Source organism: Thalassophryne amazonica, chromosome 3, assembly GCF_902500255.1.
Source record: "Thalassophryne amazonica chromosome 3, fThaAma1.1, whole genome shotgun sequence".
Lineage (NCBI taxonomy): Eukaryota > Metazoa > Chordata > Actinopteri > Batrachoidiformes > Batrachoididae > Thalassophryne > Thalassophryne amazonica.
In genome coordinates, this window is record NC_047105.1 from 13,012,291 (window position 1) to 13,032,091 (window position 19,801).

General features: G+C 42.7%; 1 protein-coding gene across 1 annotated transcript in view; it reads right to left on the minus strand.

Annotated features, from left to right (window-relative positions):
• Positions 1-7,413, minus strand: part of ece1 (endothelin converting enzyme 1) — a 49,746-nt gene extending 42,333 nt beyond the window's left edge. The window contains 1 exon segment of the mRNA XM_034165859.1: positions 7,327-7,413. Within this exon segment, the coding sequence (XP_034021750.1) occupies positions 7,327-7,413 (87 nt within the window).
• Between the last annotated feature and the right edge of the window lie 12,388 nt (positions 7,414-19,801).

Sequence of the window (19,801 nt, forward strand, 5' to 3'; positions counted from 1 at the left end):
CAAAAACTAAACAAATGATTAAAAAACGTCAAGAACGACAGCAAAACAAAACACAGACAAATTGAGGTTTTCGTTGCCCTTCGTTCAAATTTTTCAACAGTTTAAAAATCCTGACGAAGTACCAGCTGCAGGAATGAAGCTGCGCGAAGGTTAAACGATGCCAACGACAGTCAACGAAAGTCCAGATTTCTTGTTTCGTCAGGGCTTTGTTGCACTTCGTTAAGTGCCGTGTGACTGGGCCTTAAAATGTTACATCACATCAAACCCTAAACCTTGTATAGCCATAATTCCTTGATGTAATGGTGCTATCACTGAAGTGAATAAACCTTTTCATGTTAAATACCATTTGCTAAAATCTCAGTTTAGACATCTTTGTAAAGATTTAGCTAGGTGTAGTATGCAGTGTCTTGTGGAGTAGCAAATCCCAAATTAAAATTCTTAGAAATGAACCATCATCGTACCAAAACGTCAATGACAAAATGTTTTTTACTGTTGACTCAGCCAGAAATGACAAATTATGATACAATCACACAAGTCAAATTGTTTACTGCAACTAAAAGAAGAGCAAATCTCAAAATAAAAAAAAAATCTGTGCAACACAAACTATACAAAAGTTCCATGTGTCTATAGTCCTGAGGTGGGGGCGCAAGACACACGCCCTGGTCATCGTGTGAATAAGCTCGCCCAGCACGTCAAGGATTGCCCGATTAAACGCAGCCTCCACCTCCGCTGGTTCTTCGAGGATTAGTCAGATGTGTTGATCACACTGAACCCAGTTCAGCTTCAACCTCAACATCACTGGATGGAAAGATTCTCCTGCTGGAACAGGCTCCTTTTTTTCTCTTGCCTGGACAATAACAAAGGTAGAAATGGGAAGTGATTAACAAAAGCAAGTTTTAAAAAATTATTTATATATATATATAGAGAGAGAGAGATAGATAGATAGATATATACTCGTACATACAGAGTGACCCCTCCCCCCAAAAAAAACAAGAATTGTAAAAAAAAAAAAAAAAACTTCAGTTTCTGTAATCATTCTCCACAGTTTCAGTTATCTTGGTCACTTTGGATAAAAGTTATGTTTTTTCAAAATTACGCTCCAACAAATCAGACCATTTGGAGCATAATTTGAAAGAACATGATTTTTATGCAAAGCAACTAAGATAACTAAAACTTTATATATATATATATATACACACGCACATTATTCTTACCAGTGATGCCACGTTGCTGTGTGGTGCTGGACGTTGATGGTCGAACCCTCCTCGCTTATGGAACTGGATTCTTCAACAAAAACACAAAATCATATGTTAAAAAAATACAGTAATGGCACTAAATTAGATGTAAATGTTTGTTGTCTTGCTGACTTTAGGTGTTTTTCTGTCAGAAGTTAATACTTTAAAGCGAAGCACAGAGTTAGCTAGCTCGCTAGTTAGCAGCCAGCTAGCTCACTGTGTCCACATACATGAGACGATGTTACTTTAACACAAGTTTAGATTCAAAATCTCCGTTTGTTAAAGTGTGCTTCCCACTAATGGGACAAGCAACGTTAAACTGTGCTTTCAAGCAGACTACAGACAAAGTCACAAAAACACTTACCATCCGTCGCTTCCAACAAAGCCGTGGACGAGTCGCGGTCATCCTGCCTCCGGGTGCTCGTCGGTCAGTGTCCGTAAACAGCGTTCCTTCAGTCGAACCATTTCCAGCCCTTACGGTCCAACCTACTCTGGTCATTGTGGTCCCGTAATTACCTTTAAGCTTTTTCAGCTGTTCTCTGCGTTGCTGTAATGTCCGGTAGCCGTGAGCGGCTAAAGGCTGGGAGATTTCAGATCGCTTCATCCACCTCTCTTATTCTCTCCTCCGCCACCAAACACAAACGTCCGTAACTCATCCAGGGACCAGTGCGAGTAAAAAAAAAAACTTGCTGTGAAACGAAAAAAAGAAGAAAAAAAAAACAGTTTCTGTAACACCGCTGTGACTAATTAAAAATGGCGGGTTTTGATTCTCGTCTCAGATGGCGCGCTCATGACTCATCCAGTGACGACATTCTCTGACCAATCAGTGGCCGGCAGCCTGTTGATGTCACATTTTAGTATCGGCTCGGCTCGCTTGGAACCGAGCAGGTACTAAAATAAGCACCAGGTGCTAACCCTAATGGAAAAGCAAAAAAACGAGTAGAGTCAAGCCGAGTAGTGCAGAGTAGTGCTACTTTTGTGAAGTAAAAAAGCGCCATAACAGTGGAGGAAGGTGCACCCAGGTGGACTACATTCTTTGTACAGGAGATGCAATCTAAAAGAAATTGGAGACTGCAAGGTGGTGGCAGGAGAGAGTGTAGCCAGACAGCATAGGATGGTGGTTTGTAGGATGACTTTAGAGGTAAAGAAGAGAGTGAAAGCTCAACAAAGGATCAGATGGTGGAAGCTGAAAGAGGAAAACTGTTGTGTGAAATTTAGTGACCAGGTGAGAGAGGCACTGGATGGAGGGGAAGCAACTAGAAAAGTACTGCAGATGTGGTGAGGGAGATAGCTACAAAGGTACTGGGTGTGACATCTGGACAGCGGAACGAACACAAGGAGACTTTGTGGTGGAACGAAGGTGTCCAGCAAAGCATAAGGAGAAAGAGGATGGCAAAAAAGTAATTGGGATAGTCGTAGAGATGAAAAAAGTAGACAAGAGTACAAGGAGATGCAACGTAAGACGAATACAGAAGTGGTAAAACCTAAGGGCCCCTTCACACATAACACGATTGAAGCCAACTGGCGCACGAAGGGGAAATTGCATGCCACTCGTGAAAAATCGGAGCTGCCTCAAACGCCTCGTACAGCTGTCATCACAACCATTCGCGCACACCAGCGGCCAAAAGACAGTGAGTGCCCTGCGAGTGCCCATTCAACCCCCTCTCGACAGGTGTTGGCCAAATTCCAGGTGCCACACACAAACTTCCAACACCGCTCGCTGGGCACTTAGAAAAGGCGGGGCTATTCGTGCTCCCGGCACGATGGTGGGGTGCAGATGACCACATTCGAGTTGTCTGTGAAAACTGTGTAAGTGCTACATGAGTGTGGTGCTACCAAGCAACACACATGGGTGTGACTGTGCCAAACTCCCCTCCCCCCACAACACATGTAGTGTGTGTCGTGCGCTCCCCACTCCCCCTCCCCTCCCCTGCAACACATGTGGCGTGTGGGGGGGGCACACTTGCATGACACCTTGCAATGGGTTGGAGCGATTGTGTCAGTGTGCACACTGGCAAGTTGTGCCATGTGAAAAGGACCATCTGATCATGTGTATACTCAGTTGGCAAGCTGAATGTCACATCACCCACATGAGCTATGGCCCCCATGACGCGGTGTCTGTCCTTCGGCATGCCACTCGCTGGACACGCTGGGCCAGCAGATGTAGACATAAGAGCACACTGCTTCATTCATGTCATTTCACGACTTGACGTCTATGACCATGGGTCATATACAGAGGAACAGAAGGATCATATTTGTATTGTCTGCTCGATAAGAGGGATTAAATATTAGATACTGCTGTGTTTTTTATGGTGTGTAGTTTTTATTTTTTTTCTCCACAGCTGCAGCGTGATGTGGTGCCACAGGTTCAAGCTGCTTGAACTATGTTTATGCATGATACAGCGTGGAATGTTTCACGGTTCCCCATTTTGTTTTTTGTTTGCGGATTTTCGACCAGTTTCTGCTTCCTTCACACAACTTTATTTCATCTGTGAAGGGGCCCTAAGGAAAAGGCATCTGGAAAGTCAAATGCATATAGAAGTGGAATAGTAAGGAAGGAGAAAAGGACTTGTACCAATTGGTCAAACAAAGGGACAGAGCTAGGAGGGATGTGCAGCAGTTTAGGGTGGTAAAAGAGGCAGATGGTAATGTGCTGACAAGTGAGCAAAGTGTGTTGAGAAGGTGGAGGGAATATTTTGAGGAGCTGATGAATGAAGAAAATGAGAGAGAGAAAAGGATGGATGATGTGGAGAGATTAAATTAGGAAGTGCAAGAGATTAGTAATGAAGTGAGGGCAACTATGAAGAGGATGACGAGTGGAAAGGCAGTTGGTCCAGATGACATTCCAGTGGAGGCATGACAATGCTTAGGAGAGATGGCAGTGGAGTTTCAATTCAGATTGTTTAATAAAAGTTTGGAAAGTGAGCAGATGTCTTAGAAGTGGAGATGAAGTGTGCTGGTCTCTATTGTTAAGAACAAGGATGATGTGCAGAGCTGTAGTAACTACAGGGGCATAATTTGATTAGCCACAGCATGAAGTTATGGAAATGAGTAGCAGAAGCTAGGCTTAGAAAACTGGTGAAGATCTGTGAGCAGAAATATGGTTTCATGCTGAGAAAGAGCATTACTGATGCAAGCATTACTGATGTTTGCTCTGAGAAAACTGATGGAGAAGTACAGAGAAGGTCAGAAGGTCTTACATTGTGTGTTTGTGGATTTAGAGAAAGCTTATGACAGGGTGCCAAGAGAAGAGTTGTGGTATTGTATGAGGAAGTCTGGAGTGGCCGAGAAGTATCTGAGGGCAGTGCAGGACATTCATTCATTCATCTTCTACGGCTTAGTCCATTTAAGGGTCGCGGGGGGCTGGAGCAGCCATAGGACAGGACACCACAAACAGACAAACAAACACAGACACACCCACACACACACCTACGGACAATTTTAAAGATTCCAATCCACCTAACCCGCATGTCTTTGGATGTGGGAGGAAACTGGAGCACCCGGAGGAAACCCACGCAAACACGGGCAGATCATGCAAACGCCACACAGAAAGGCCACAGGAATTGAACCCACGACCTTTGCGCTGTGAGGCAACAGTGCTAACCACTAAGCCACCGTGCTGCCCTAGTGCAGGACATGTACAAGGATAATGTGGCAGCAGTGAGATGCGCAGTAGGAATGACAGACTCAAGGTGGAGGTGGGATTACAGCAAGGATTAGCTCTGAGTCCTTTCTTGCTCACAATGGTGATGGACTATGATGTTTGCAGATGACATTGTGGTCTGTAGCGAGAGTAGACAGCAGCTTGGAGAGGTGGAGACATGCTCTGGAGAGAAGTGGAATGAAAGTCAGTAGGAGCAAGACTGAGTACATGTGTGTGGATGAGAGGGAGCCCAGTGAAATAGTGTGGTTACAAGGAGTAGAAGTGGAGAAAATAGATGAGTTTAAATACTTGGGGTCAACTGTCAAAAGTAACGGACAGTGTGGTAGAGAAGTAAAGAAGAGAGTACAGGCAGGGTGGAGTGGGTGGAGGAAGGTGGCAGGAGTGATTTGTGACCACAGAATATCTGCAACAGGAAAGGGGAAAGTAGTGAGTGAGTAGTACAAGACAGTAGTGAGACCAGCTATGTTGTACAACTTAGAGACGGTGGTGCTAACAAAAAGACAGGAGGCAGAGCTGGAGGTGGCAGAGCTGAAGATGTTGCGATTCTCTTTGGGAGTGACAAGGATGGACAGGATTAAGAATGAACATATCAGAGGGACAGCTCAGGTGGGACAGTTTGGAGACAAAGTCAGAGAAGAGGTTTATGGAGGCACTGAGGGAGGACATGCGGGTGGTTACTGTGACAGAGGAAAATAAAGAGGACAGGGTGAGATGGAAATGATTGATCTGTTGTGGCGACCCCTAACGGGTGCAACCAAAAGACGAAGGTCTTCTATTATGCCCTCAGGTCAAGTTTAACATGCTCTCATTATGGATATGTTCTGTTTGATCCTGTTTTTGGGAAAAGGCACAGTGATCTTGCTGAAGCATTCTTAATGCTTTTGTGGATTAACTGTAAATAAAGTCAGCTACAACAATGGACAAAGACAGCAAACAGATACCAGTAAGTATCCACAAAACAGGTTTTCAGCTACTGACAAAAGCTGATCTCACAGCCCAGATTCAAGATTAATGAAGATAAGAGTTTAAAATGTGGGAATAAAATTCTTAGTTATCCTTTTTTTTTAAACTTATGGAATGAACTCATCCTGCTCTTACCATTTCTCTAACAAGCCAAAGCATACTTAAACTGGATGGCACTTTTCTCAATGCTGCAATAGAATGTTGTGCACAGAAAAGGCCAGTCTGACGTTTCCCCACCACAATGACCAATCACCACCTAATTCACATGAGTTCCAGAATCAGGCAGTCTCAGCCAAAATCAAGTATTCAAAGGATCTTATTCAGGTTCATAAAAGCAAACCAAATGCTAAAACCACAATCCTAAAAGCTCAGTGTAGTGGTTTCTGGACCTAAACTCTCTATTTGAGTGTAACGGAGATTGTTCACCACCACTGCCTTTATCACGTTTTTAAAACCACATTGTGTTACCCTGAAAAACGCAAATAACCAAACCATCTACAATTACAGGAAAACACTCCTACCCATTTACCACTTTGGAGAATTCTTACCATTTTGTTTCTATCCAGCTTGTCCACTGCAGGATTACTTCAAAGCTAATGAAGAGACAGTCTTCAAATATCAGGAGAATGTTCAATCTAAACCGGAGATATTTACACATTTAAACTAAGGCAAATAAACTACATGTGTCTCAAGGCTTATAGAACCGGTTTTACAGGATTTTTTCTACAACATATTACAACAGCTTTTTGAGGGCTATATGTCACCACAAGAACACAACATCCTTCAAAGTAACAGGCAAACAATTTCAATGTCTGTTGGATTCTATGATATGTAGTATGTATGTCACCACAAAACATGTCAACTAAGTATAAATCTATTTTTAAATTGCTATTTGCTCAACCAATAATTTGCATCACTTTTTAACAAAACGTTTGACCCCCTAAACAACCGGAAAATGATATTTGGAACCTTTTTTGTAGTTTTTACCCCATAATTCCAAAACATTTAGTCATAAATAGCTCAAACTGCACCTTTTGGGAAGCTTTATGATCAGACATAAATGGCAAATTATGGTGCAATATAATTGCAGCAAATTTAATCAACTGCTGTGTAATACTTTATTAACCCCTACTTGACTAAAGGTACCACTCTGGGATGGTTATAGATTTTTTGTCCCACACAGTATACTGAGGCTGGATTGCAAATGTTGCTTATTCACCTGAGGTGGTACCAAAAACCTGTGTGGCCCATATATAGTTTGAGAGAAGTCTACCCTGAGGAAAAAAACAAGTTTTTTTTTTGTTGAAACATTGGTTATTTAACGTTGTTTTGAGCTAAATTTTTTTATTAATCATGTCATTTCTACTTGGTAGAATCATACTGTTCTATACTGATGATACACCCTCCACTTGCGAAAAGTCAGTAATGTATTTTTAGCCGAGGGTATAGAGTGTCTGTGTTCACCTGCATGGGTGATGATGGGTAGATATCATCGCCTGCAGAGTCCACCAGTTCCTCCTCATCCAAAGTGGCTCTCTTATATGTTGACATCTGGAAAGTCAAATGCAGAAAAGACTCCCTTAGTGCTTCCATGCTCCTTCTTCCCTCTCCCACTGACGTGTGAGATCTACTTCGCAGACGTCTCTGATGTTACTGGGCAGGGTTTCCCTCTAAAATCCATCAGAAGGAATCTGACTGATTTGGTTTGAGCCCTCATACACTAAACTGACTGTCAAAGAGTGTACCAGTCCTCTCCTTTCAAAGGGGTTTTTCGACACCCTTCAACCACAACCATAACTCTCACAGCACCCATTACGCAGATCAAATATGCCAGCAAAGTTAACTGTGAAAACCTCCTCCCGGTGAGCTTCTTTTGGGTCCTCTCTTCCTCTTCTACAGTTTTGCAGCTTTTCCTTGTCAACCACTTTTCTAGACTTCCTTGTCAGTCTAGCAAACACGGTACAAGAAGAGACAGAACTACTGAAAAACAGGAAGCAGCACTGACTTGTTACTCGAGTGTGTGAAAGAGATTGTGTGTGTGTGTGTGCACATTCCCTCATGTGTTTTTACTTGGGGGAGGATATCGCAGAGTTCTAGTTCACACCCAGGGCTGTTTCCATAGGATGAGATAAGTAAGGGGGTGGGGCATGGAAAAATGATCTCGTCCCACTTCATGTTTTTAGTTGGTGCATGTGATCACTGATACCTGATAGTTGTAAGAGTCCCTTCTTCTTTTGTTAACACCTCTCCAACAGAACCAACATGATCCACAAACACACACCTATCTATCTATCTATCTATCTATCTATCTATCTATCTATCTATCTATCTATCTATCTATCTATCTATCTATCTATCTATCTATCTATCTATCTAATAATAATAACCTTTATTTAACCATCGATCGATCGAAACCTCTTTTACAAGGATGACCTGGCCAAGAAAGGCAACAGCACACATCATAATGGACAGGTTAACATCAACATGACTTGAGTCTGAGTTAACAGACTGACTGAACAGTTAACTCTTGCTTGCCTCTACTGGTGGTTGGCTCTCACTGCGGTATTGTATCACTTCCTGTTCCGGAGCACAGCGGTGTTTTTCTGTATCTGTTAGCTGTTTAATCTGCGCAGTTAGATTGATCTAGTTATCTAGATTACGATTTGTTTCCCAGTGTAATCTTTACGTGCCTTAACTAAAGCACTCCTTCTGCTGAATCACCTCTAAATTATTTACACATTATTCACTTTGCATGTTTTTAGGAATCCGCTAGCTTAGCGTAGCTACTAGCTCTTAGCCAATTTAGCATGGCGGCTTCTCCTGTCTCTCCCGCACTTTTCTGCTCTGGGTGTGAAATGTTTAGTTATTCCTCGGCCTCCTTTAGCAGTAACGGTACTTGTAATAAGTGTAGCTTATTCGTAGCTTTGGAGGCCAGGCTGGGCGAATTGGAGACTCGGCTCCGCACCGTGGAAAATTCTACAGCTAGCCAGGCCCCTGTAGTCGGTGCGGACCAAGGTAGCTTAGCCGCCGTTAGTTACCCCCTGGAAGATCCCGAGCAGCCGGGAAAGCAGGCCGACTGGGTGACTGTGAGGAGGAAGCGTAGCCCTAAACAGAAGCCCTGTGTACACCGCCAACCCGTTCACATCTCTAACCGTTTTTCCCCACTCGACGACACACCCGCCGAGGATCAAACTCTGGTTATTGGAGACTCTGTTTTGAGAAATGTGAAGTTAGCGACACCAGCAACCATAGTCAATTGTCTTCCGGGGGCCAGAGCAGGCAACATTGAAGGAAATTTGAAACTGCTGGCTAAGGCTAAGCGTAAATTTGGTAAGATTGTAATTCACGTCGGCAGTAATGACACCCGGTTATGCCAATCAGAGGTCACTAAAATTAACATTAAATCGGTGTGTAACTTTGCAAAAACAATGTCGGACTCTGTAGTTTTCTCTGGGCCCCTCGCCAATCAGACCGGGAGTGACATGTTTAGCCGCATGTTCTCCTTGAATTGCTGGCTGTCTGAGTGGTGTCCAAAAAATGAGGTGGGCTTCATAGATAATTGGCAAAGCTTCTGGGGAAAACCTGGTCTTGTTAGGAGAGACGGCATCCATCCCACTTTGGATGGAGCAGCTCTCATTTCTAGAAATCTGGCCAATTTTCTTAAATCCTCCAAACCGTGACTATCCAGGGTTGGGACCAGGAAGCAGAGTTGTAGTCTTACACACCTCTCTGCAGCTTCTCTCCCCCTGCCATCCCCTCATTACCCCATCCCCGTAGAGACGGTGCCTGCTCCCAGACTACCAATAACCAGCAAAAATCTATTTAAGCATAAAAATTCAAAAAGAAAAAATAATATAGCACCTTCAACTGCACCACAGACTAAAACAGTTAAATGTGGTCTATTAAACATTAGGTCTCTCTCTTCTAAGTCCCTGTTGGTAAATGATACAATAATTGATCAACATATTGATTTATTCTGCCTTACAGAAACCTGGTTACAGCAGGATGAATATGTTAGTTTAAATGAGTCAACACCCCCGAGTCACACTAACTGTCAGAATGCTCGTAGCACGGGCCGGGGCGGAGGATTAGCAGCAATCTTCCGTTCCAGCTTATTAATTAATCAAAAACCCAGACAGAGCTTTAATTCATTTGAAAGCTTGACTCTTAGTCTTGTCCATCCAAATTGGAAGTCCCAAAAACCAGTTTTATTTGTTATTATCTATCGTCCACCTGGTCGTTACTGTGAGTTTCTCTGTGAATTTTCAGACCTTTTGTCTGACTTAGTGCTTAGCTCAGATAAGATAATTATAGTGGGCGATTTTAACATCCACACAGATGCTGAGAATGACAGCCTCAACACTACATTTAATCTATTATTAGACTCTATTGGCTTTGCTCAAAAAGTAAATGAGTCCACCCACCACTTTAATCATATCTTAGATCTTGTTCTGACTTATGGTATGGAAATAGAAGACTTAACAGTATTCCCTGAAAACTCCCTTCTGTCTGATCATTTCTTAATAACATTTACATTTACTCTGATGGACTACCCAGCAGTGGGGAATAAGTTTCATTACACTAGAAGTCTTTCAGAAAGCGCTGTAACTAGGTTTAAGGATATGATTCCTTCTTTATGTTCTCTAATGCCATATACCAACACAGTGCAGAGTAGCTACCTAAACTCTGTAAGTGAGATAGAGTATCTCGTCAATAGTTTTACATCCTCATTGAAGACAACTTTGGATGCTGTAGCTCCTCTGAAAAAGAGAGCTTTAAATCAGAAGTGCCTGACTCCGTGGTATAACTCTCAAACTCGTAGCTTAAAGCAGATAACCCGTAAGTTGGAGAGGAAATGGCGTCTCACTAATTTAGAAGATCTTCACTTAGCCTGGAAAAAGAGTCTGTTGCTCTATAAAAAAGCCCTCCGTAAAGCTAGGACATCTTTCTACTCATCACTAATTGAAGAAAATAAGAACAACCACAGGTTTCTTTTCAGCACTGTAGCCAGGCTGACAGAGTCAGAGCTCTATTGAGCTGAGTATTCCATTAACTTTAACTAGTAATGACTTCATGACTTTCTTTGCTAACAAAATTTTAACTATTAGAGAAAAAATTACTCATAACCATCCCAAAGACGTATCGTTATCTTTGGCTGCTTTCAGTGATGCCGGTATTTGGTTAGACTCTTTCTCTCCGATTGTTCTGTCTGAGTTATTTTCATTAGTTACTTCATCCAAACCATCAACATGTTTATTAGACCCCATTCCTACCAGGCTGCTCAAGGAAGCCCTACCATTATTTAAGGCTTCGATCTTAAATATGATCAATCTATCTTTGTTAGTTGGCTATGTACCACAGGCTTTTAAGGTGGCAGTAATTAAACCATTACTTAAAAAGCCATCACTTGACCCAGCTATCTTAGCTAATTATAGGCCAATCTCCAACCTTCCTTTTCTCTCAAAAATTCTTGAAAGGGTAGTTGTAAAACAGCTAACTGATCATCTGCAGAGGAATGGTCTATTTGAAGAGTTTCAGTCAGGTTTTAGAATTCATCATAGCACAGAAACAGCATTAGTGAAGGTTACAAATGATCTTCTTATGGCCTCGGACAGTGGACTCATCTCTGTGCTTGTTCTGTTAGACCTCAGTGCTGCTTTTGATACTGTTGACCATAAACTTTTATTACAGAGATTAGAGCATGCCATAGGTATTAAAGGCACTGCGCTGCGGTGGTTTGAATCATATTTGTCTAATAGATTACAATTTGTTCATGTAAATGGGGAATCTTCTTCACAGACTAAAGTTAATTATGGAGTTCCACAAGGTTCTGTGCTAGGACCAATTTTATTCACTTTATACATGCTTCCCTTAGGCAGTATTATTAGACGGTATTGCTTAAATTTTCATTGTTACGCAGATGATACCCAGCTTTATCTATCCATGAAGCCAGAGGACACACACCAATTAGCTAAACTGCAGGATTGTCTTACAGACATAAAGACATGGATGACCTCTAATTTCCTGCTTTTAAACTCAGATAAAACTGAAGTTATTGTACTTGGCCCCACAAATCTTAGAAACATGGTGTCTAACCAGATCCTTACTCTGGATGGAATTACCCTGACCTCTAGTAATACTGTGAGAAATCTTGGAGTCATTTTTGATCAGGATATGTCATTCAAAGCGCATATTAAACAAATATGTAGGACTGCTTTTTTGCATTTACGCAATATCTCTAAAATCAGAAAGGTCTTGTCTCAGAGTGATGCTGAAAACCTGATTCATGCATTTGTTTCCTCTAGGCTGGACTATTGTAATTCATTATTATCAGGTTGTCCTAAAAGTTCCTTAAAAAGCCTTCAGTTAATTCAAAATGCTGCAGCTAGAGTACTGACGGGGACTAGAAGGAGAGAGCATATCTCACCCATATTGGCCTCTCTTCATTGGCTTCCTGTTAATTCTAGAATAGAATTTAAAATTCTTCTTCTTACTTATAAGGTTTTGAATAATCAGGTCCCATCTTATCTTAGGGACCTCGTAGTACCATATCACCCCAATAGAGCGCTTCGCTCTCAGACTGCAGGCTTACTTGTAGTTCCTAGGGTTTGTAAGAGTAGAATGGGAGGCAGAGCCTTCAGCTTTCAGGCTCCTCTCCTGTGGAACCAGCTCCCAATTCAGATCAGGGAGACAGACATATAGTTAGGGCTGAACCATCCCTTAGTTATGCTGCTATAGACGTAGACTGCTGGGGGGTTCCCATGATGCATTGTTTCTTTCGCTTTTTGCTCTGTATGCACCACTCTGCATTTAATCATTAGTGATCGATCTCTGCTCCCCTCCACAGCATGTCTTTTTCCTGGTTCTCTCCCTCAGCCCCAACCAGTCCCAGCAGAACACTGCCCCTCCCTGAGCCTGGTTCTGCTGGAGGTTTCTTCCTGTTAAAAGGGAGTTTTTCCTTCCCACTGTAGCCAAGTGCTTGCTCACAGGGGGTCGTTTTGACCGTTGGGGTTTTACATAATTATTGTATGGCCTTGCCTTGCAATATAAAGCGCCTTGGGGCAACTGTTTGTTATGATTTGGCGCTATATAAAAAAATTGATTGATTGAACATGAAAACATTGGTAATAAATAAAATACAATCCTCTTGGTCACAGTAACATTATAACAATGTAAAGTCTCAAACAGATTAGAAATTAGAAATAGACATTGCGCAAAAGAACCTCATTCGTGATTTCATAAAATATTGTTTTTTTACACCATACAGACTTGCAGGCATATACACTCAACAAAAATATAAACGCAACACTTTTGGTTTTGCTCCCATTTTGTATGAGATGAACTCAAAGATCTAAAACTTTTTCCACATACACAATATCACCATTTCCATCAAATATTGTTCACAAACCAGTCTAAATCTGTGATAGTGAGCACTTCTCCTTTGCTGAGATAATCCATCCCACCTCACAGGTGTGCCATATCAAGATGCTGATTAGACACCATGTTTAGTACATAGGTGTGCCTTAGACTACCCACAATAAAAGGCCACTCTGAAAGGTGCAGTTTTATCACACAGCACAATGCCACAGATGTCGCAAGATTTGAGGGAGCGTGCAATTGGCATGCTGACAGCAGGAATGTCAACCAGAGCTGTTGCTCGTGTATTTAATGTTCATTTCTCTACCATAAGCCGTCTCCAAAGGCGTTTCAGAGAATTTGGCAGTACATCCAACCAGCCTCACAACCGCAGACCACGTGTAACCACACCAGCCCAGGACCTCCACATCCAGCATGTTCACCTCCAAGATCGTCTGAGACCAGCCACTCGGACACCTGCTGAAACAATCGGTTTGCATAACCAAAGAATTTCTGCACAAACTGTCAGAAACCATGTCAGGGAAGCTCATCTGCATGCTAGTCGTCCTCATCGGGGTCTTGACCTGACTCCAGTTCGTCGTCGTAACCGACTTGAGTGGGCAAATGCTCACATTTGCTGGCGTTTGGCACGTTGGAGAGGTGTTCTCTTCACGGATGAATCCCGGTTCACACTGTCCAGGGCAGATGGCAGACAGCGTGTGTGGCGTCGTGTGGGTGAGCGGTTTTCTGATGTCAGTGTTGTGAATCGAGTGGCCCATGGTGGCGGTGGGGTTATGGTATGGGCAGGCGTCTGTTATGGACGAAGAACACAGGTTCATTTTATTGATGGCATTTTGAATGCACAGAGATACCGTGACGAGATCCTGAGGCCCATTGTTGTGCCATACATCCAAGAACATCACCTCATGTTGCAGCAGGATAATGCACGGCCCCATGTTGCAAGGATCTGTACACAATTCTTGGAAGCTGAAAATGTCCCAGTTCTTGCATGGCTGGCATACTCACCGGACATGTCACCAATTGAGCATGTTTGGGATGCTCTGGACCGGCGTATACGACAGCGTGTACCAGTTCCTGCCAATATCCAGCAACTTCGCACAGCCATTGAAGAGGAGTGGACCAATATTCCACAGGCCACAATTGACAACCTGATCAACTCTATCCGAAGGAGATGTGTTGCACTGCATGAGGCAGATGGTGGTCACATCAGATACTGACTGGTATCCCCCCCCCCCCCCCCCCAATAAAACAAAACTGCACCTTTCAGAGTGGCCTTTTATTGTGGGCAGTCTAAGGCACACCTGTGCACTAATCATGGTGTCTAATCAGCATCTTGATATGGCACACCTGTGAGGTGGGATGGATTATCTCAGCAAAGGAGAAGTGCTCACTATCACAGATTTAGACTGGTTTGTGAACAATATTTGAGGGACATGGTGATATTGTGTATGTGGAAAAAGTTTTAGATCTTTGAGTTCATCTCATACAAAATGGGAGCAAAACCAAAAGTGTTGCGTTTATATTTTTGTTGAGTGTATATAAGTCATGCACACGCAAACAGTTTGCACTTATGGTTAAATTTCTAAACAAATTAATTCCAGACAAGTTATTGAAATTACATCACCTTTGTCGTTTTACGAAGTGAAAATATCAGCTATAGTTTTAAAGTAACGCACTAATTTTGAAGGTTATAGTGTTTAAAGATACACATGCCACAATACATTATGGGAAAAATAGTTTCTTAGGTATATAAGACACAAGTTGTTGGGAAGGTGTCGTAGCACGGACCCACAACAGGGGGCGCAAATGAACGGACAATGAGTAAGCCAAAAGGTAACAATTTAATGTTGTGATAATACACAACTAAATGTACAGAAATTTGCACAGTCAATAAACACCAGGTGACGTGTGGGCAGGCTCGAAGATAGAAGACGTCCCACACGGCTTCCACCACCAACGGTCTGAAGAACACCGGAGCCGCCAAGTCCCGAGTCCCCAGGTGGCCTCTGTCTTCGGCTGTCGACCCTGGTACTGCTGGCAGAAAGCAGAGATATGACGTATGAGTGTGAGTCCGCACACTCAGTAATTCACAGTCCATACACAGTTAGGAGGGAGCTCCTCCACCTCCAATCACACACTCGTACAGCTCCTGGTTTAACCACTTATCTGGGTTGGGATGTGAGGCGAAGCCGTCGCTGTCACACCAAACGCCAATCCCTCAGATAAGGAAACACTCCAGGAAAACGGCTGTAACAGAAGTTCAGGTTAAACACACAAAGTGTCTGTCAGCAGAGAAATTACCTTTTTAATGGTAGTCGATTTCTCGGCGAGGAGGTGGAGTTGCAGTCCGGCTTTTATGATGGTGATGATGATGAACGAGTGACAGCTGGTGCAGGGGATGAATGACAGCTGTCACTTCTTCTGGGTCTGGCGCCCTCTTGTGCTTGGAGCCCGCACTCCAAGCAGGGCGCCCTCTGGTGGTGGTGGGCCAGCAGTACCTCCTCTTCAGCGGCCCACATAACACAAGTAAGTGTAACATGTAGTGGGTTTTACAAATAAATCTAGATTTGTAAAAATGTCATTTTTTTCATTTGTTAAAAAAAAAAAAAAAAAAAAAAGGCTGAGTCGCTGTGTCAGTAGCTGCCAGTGTACTGGTGTCAATATGGAAAGTTATCGGTTTAGCTTTTAGCTTTAACTTCCGCTAATTTTTTAAAGGGCTTACCGGTTTAGTTTTATAAAAGCTAACTTTTCAGTTAGCGGATTAACAGTTATCAAAGCTAACTTTTTGGTTAGCTGTGCCAACCACTGCTAATAAGTAATCCCCCCTCTAAATTCCCCACTGTAATGTTTGTCAATATATTATCAATAAGTGTTGATGTGTTTGCAGTAATCCTTGTTGGGTAGGTAATCACTGGATACATTCCCATACAAAATACAGAATTTATAAATTCAGTTAGATTTATTTGACCATGCAGATTTAAGAAGTCTATGTTGAAGTCTCCACAAACAAATAAAAGCTTATTATTTTTGATAAAGTTGTACATCTCAATCAGCTTTTCCACAAAATGTTTTATGTTTGATCCTGGTGGTCTGCAGACACAGCTTCTAACTATATTTTTTTTATTTTTCGCATTTAATTTCCACAGTAACACGTTCCATGACATTTTCCAAAGAAAAACACATACTCTCAACAGCTTCACAGTGATAAGTAGAACTAACATACGGTACGTGTTCTCCAGCTGGGATGTCCAGAACCAGAGATCTAAACAGCTGCTGCTGTCGGCGACCACACCCCCACATCCAGATCGTATCAGGTTCCGATACCGGCGTAATTCACGTATCGGAACATACCGAACCAACCCGCAACATTTTCCGATACCGGAGAACAGACACTGTGAATCCTCTCAACTGCTGTTGTTTGCTCTCTGCTTGTTTCCTGCCAAGCGGGAGGAGGGGAGGTTTTCTGAAGCCGGGCTCTTTGAGAGAGCTCTCCCTCAGTATTCTAGCTGTGGTTAGTGCAAATTTCTGCTTGGCTTTCAGGTTCAAATTGTCTGTTCGTCGAGCATGGATTTTCTGAAGAATTAACTGGATTGTTGCTGAAAATGTGTGCTAAAAAGTTAGCTGCTTCACTGTCCAGAGGCTGTAAAACGCCAGCTCAGCGTGCAGCCGAGGAGGAGCCGAACAGAGATTCTGTCCGCTGAAAAGGAAAAAGTCTCCATTAAAATTCTGTGCGTGAGCGTTGATGATGATACATTTATTTTACAGTTGAAAGGCTTCGTTTGAAGTTTGCACAGCACGAAAACTGCTGGTTTTGAGAGTAAGAAAAAGAGAGATGGAGGGAGAGAGAAAATGAGCGAAAAAGAGAAAGCGGGCAAGAGAGACAAAGAGACAGCATGAGCGAAAGAGAGAAAGCGAGCGAGAGAGAAAGAGAGAGAGACAGACAGACAGCGAGTGGGAGAAAGAAAGGCAGAGAGCGAGTGGGAGAAAGACAGGCAGAGGGAGAGAGACAGGTAGAGAGAGAGAGTGTGCTGTCTTTTCTCTTTAATACTATAAAAGATTAAGGCTATAAAAGTCTATGAAAAATAAAAGTACTTAATTATTTCACCAAAACATCAAATCTAGGCTTTCATCTTAGATACACCTTCTGGCAAATTGTAGCTCAACTTTCAGGTCTCCTTTTAAAGAAAATCCTCATGTAAAATCAACAATAATGATAATAATAATAATTAGAATAGTAAGACCCTTCGGCTGCTCCCTTGTTTGCACTCGGGGTCGCCACAGGAAATCCAAGGTGGATCTGCATGTTGAATTGGCATAGGTTTTACACCGGATGCCCTTCCTGACACAACTCCACATTACATGGAGAAATGTGGCAGGGGTGGGATTTGAACCCGGAACCTTCTGCACTGAAACCAAGCGCATTAACCACTTAGCCACCACCCCTGCAATAAAAATAATTATAATAATAATAATATTACAGCAAACAGAGCTCTGGTATCGGATCAGAAGAGTATCTGTATTAGCAGATATCCAAATTCAGGTATAGGGATTGGACTGGAAGTGAAAAAATTGTGGATCAGTGCATCTCTATTTTCAGCCACTGGTGTGCGCAAATAGTTGTAGCAACAGGTGTATGAGGAGTTGGATGCAGTAGCGACACGTGTAAGAGGCACTGGAGGCAGCTCAGATTTTTCACGATTGGCATGCAATTCTTCCTTGGTGCGCTAGTCGACTTAAATCGTGTTATGTGTGAAGGGGCACTTAACCACATCTCAGAAACTGCAATAACTGGAAAATGTTTATTTGCATTATTTAAACAATCCTCAATTTTTGACGAGTTCATGGAAAGACTTCTGCTATATTAACATGTATAATTGAGAATGTCCCATTTAACACAGAATTTTTTTTTTAATTGTTCTTCAGAAAAATAATTGCAATAATGAGTAATATTTTTTTAAGAAAAAAAAATCCTGATCTATATTACATTCAATATTACGAAATCTATGTTCAATATAATCAAAAAAATGTAAAGTTGAGCTCCTGTGCAGAAGTAAATTGGTAAGAATCAGCTGACATAAAAAAAATTTTTATAATCCACAAACCAAAGATGAGGCCAAACAAAGTCTAGCTGCTAGATATTATTACATACACAGTATATGTTTTTGCAAAAATTTGTCCCATAACAAAAGGACAAAACAAAGCAACAATCGCTCCAAATAAGCGAAAAGGAACCAATAATGAGCATTGTTTTCCTTAAGAAGCAGTCACTTCAAATGATCCAAATCCGAGAGCTCTCTTATCATGATTTTTGCTTCCTCCGGAGATCCATTTAATTTAATCCAGACGTTACAGTTCCTGGTCCAAGTTGCTTGTATTTTTTTCTGTTTTCTTAGCGCTCTGGCTTGTCTTGCAAGCTCTGCATTTTTCTTTGTCAATTATTTGTTTACATACACCTCAGTTCCTCTCAACTTTTTTGTTTGCCTTAACAAATCGTTTTTAAATTTCCTGTTTGCAAACCGAATAATTTGTCTCTCTGTCTGTCTGTCTATCTCTTTATTTATCTATCTATCAGGCAAAAGTTGCACTATGCACATTTTCTACAGTCACAGCCACAGAAGTCTATAACTCCTTTGGAGTTGTCACGGGTGTCTTGGGGGCTTTGTTATCTGTCGGACGCAGGACGGAGAACTGACCAGCGTTTGAAGGACCCAGTTTGAAATAAGCAGAGCACGGTACAAAGGATAACTGAATTTAATAACATAACAGTGATGTGCAACAATATAACAAATGAGTGCGCGGTCTGGCGTGGTGGAATGACGGTGTGCTCCCAGCAGCACAAACGGTCCGGAGCCAGAAACAGTTCGGACCCAAGGACCCCGCCGACACGCCCCAGGTGGCCGCGACAAACCGAGTCTGTGAAAGAAGAAACCATCATGTGAGTCCACACTCCACACACAGAGAGACCACTCAAAGGTGTACATAAACAGCAAACACTTCCTGGATTAATCACTAATCAGCTTCCCACCCTGCAGGCATGGAACACCCAGTTCACATTCGTCACTGCAGTGGAAGCTGATTAAACGACTAACATAACAGCTCAATATGTCGCGTCAGTCACAGTCAGTCAGAGCTGCGTGTCGTCAGAGCGAGCTGCAAAAAGTTTGTACCTGAGTTTTCAGAGGTGGTGTTTGTAGTTGCCATCTGCCACGCCGGTGTTTGCCAACCCGGACAGTGGGAATACCACCTCAACCGGCAACTTAGCCCCGCGACTGGACAGCAACAACGTCCGAGGCCCGCTCAACGTGGTGAATTCACTGAGGCCGCGCGCTGCGTCATTAGAGCCGCGCGTCACGAGTGCCGCTTCCCCGAGGCCTCGTGCAGCCACCGCGGAACCATCAGCGCGGAAACACCGAGGCCGCGCGGCACCAGCGCAGTGCAGATCCATCCCGGTGACAAACAACGCAGGCTGTTAACATCGGCGATCGACAAGCTGCTCATAAGCCGACCATGGGGCCTAAGAAGGTTCTGACAGCGGAGGAAGGTGACGATATTAAAAAATCTC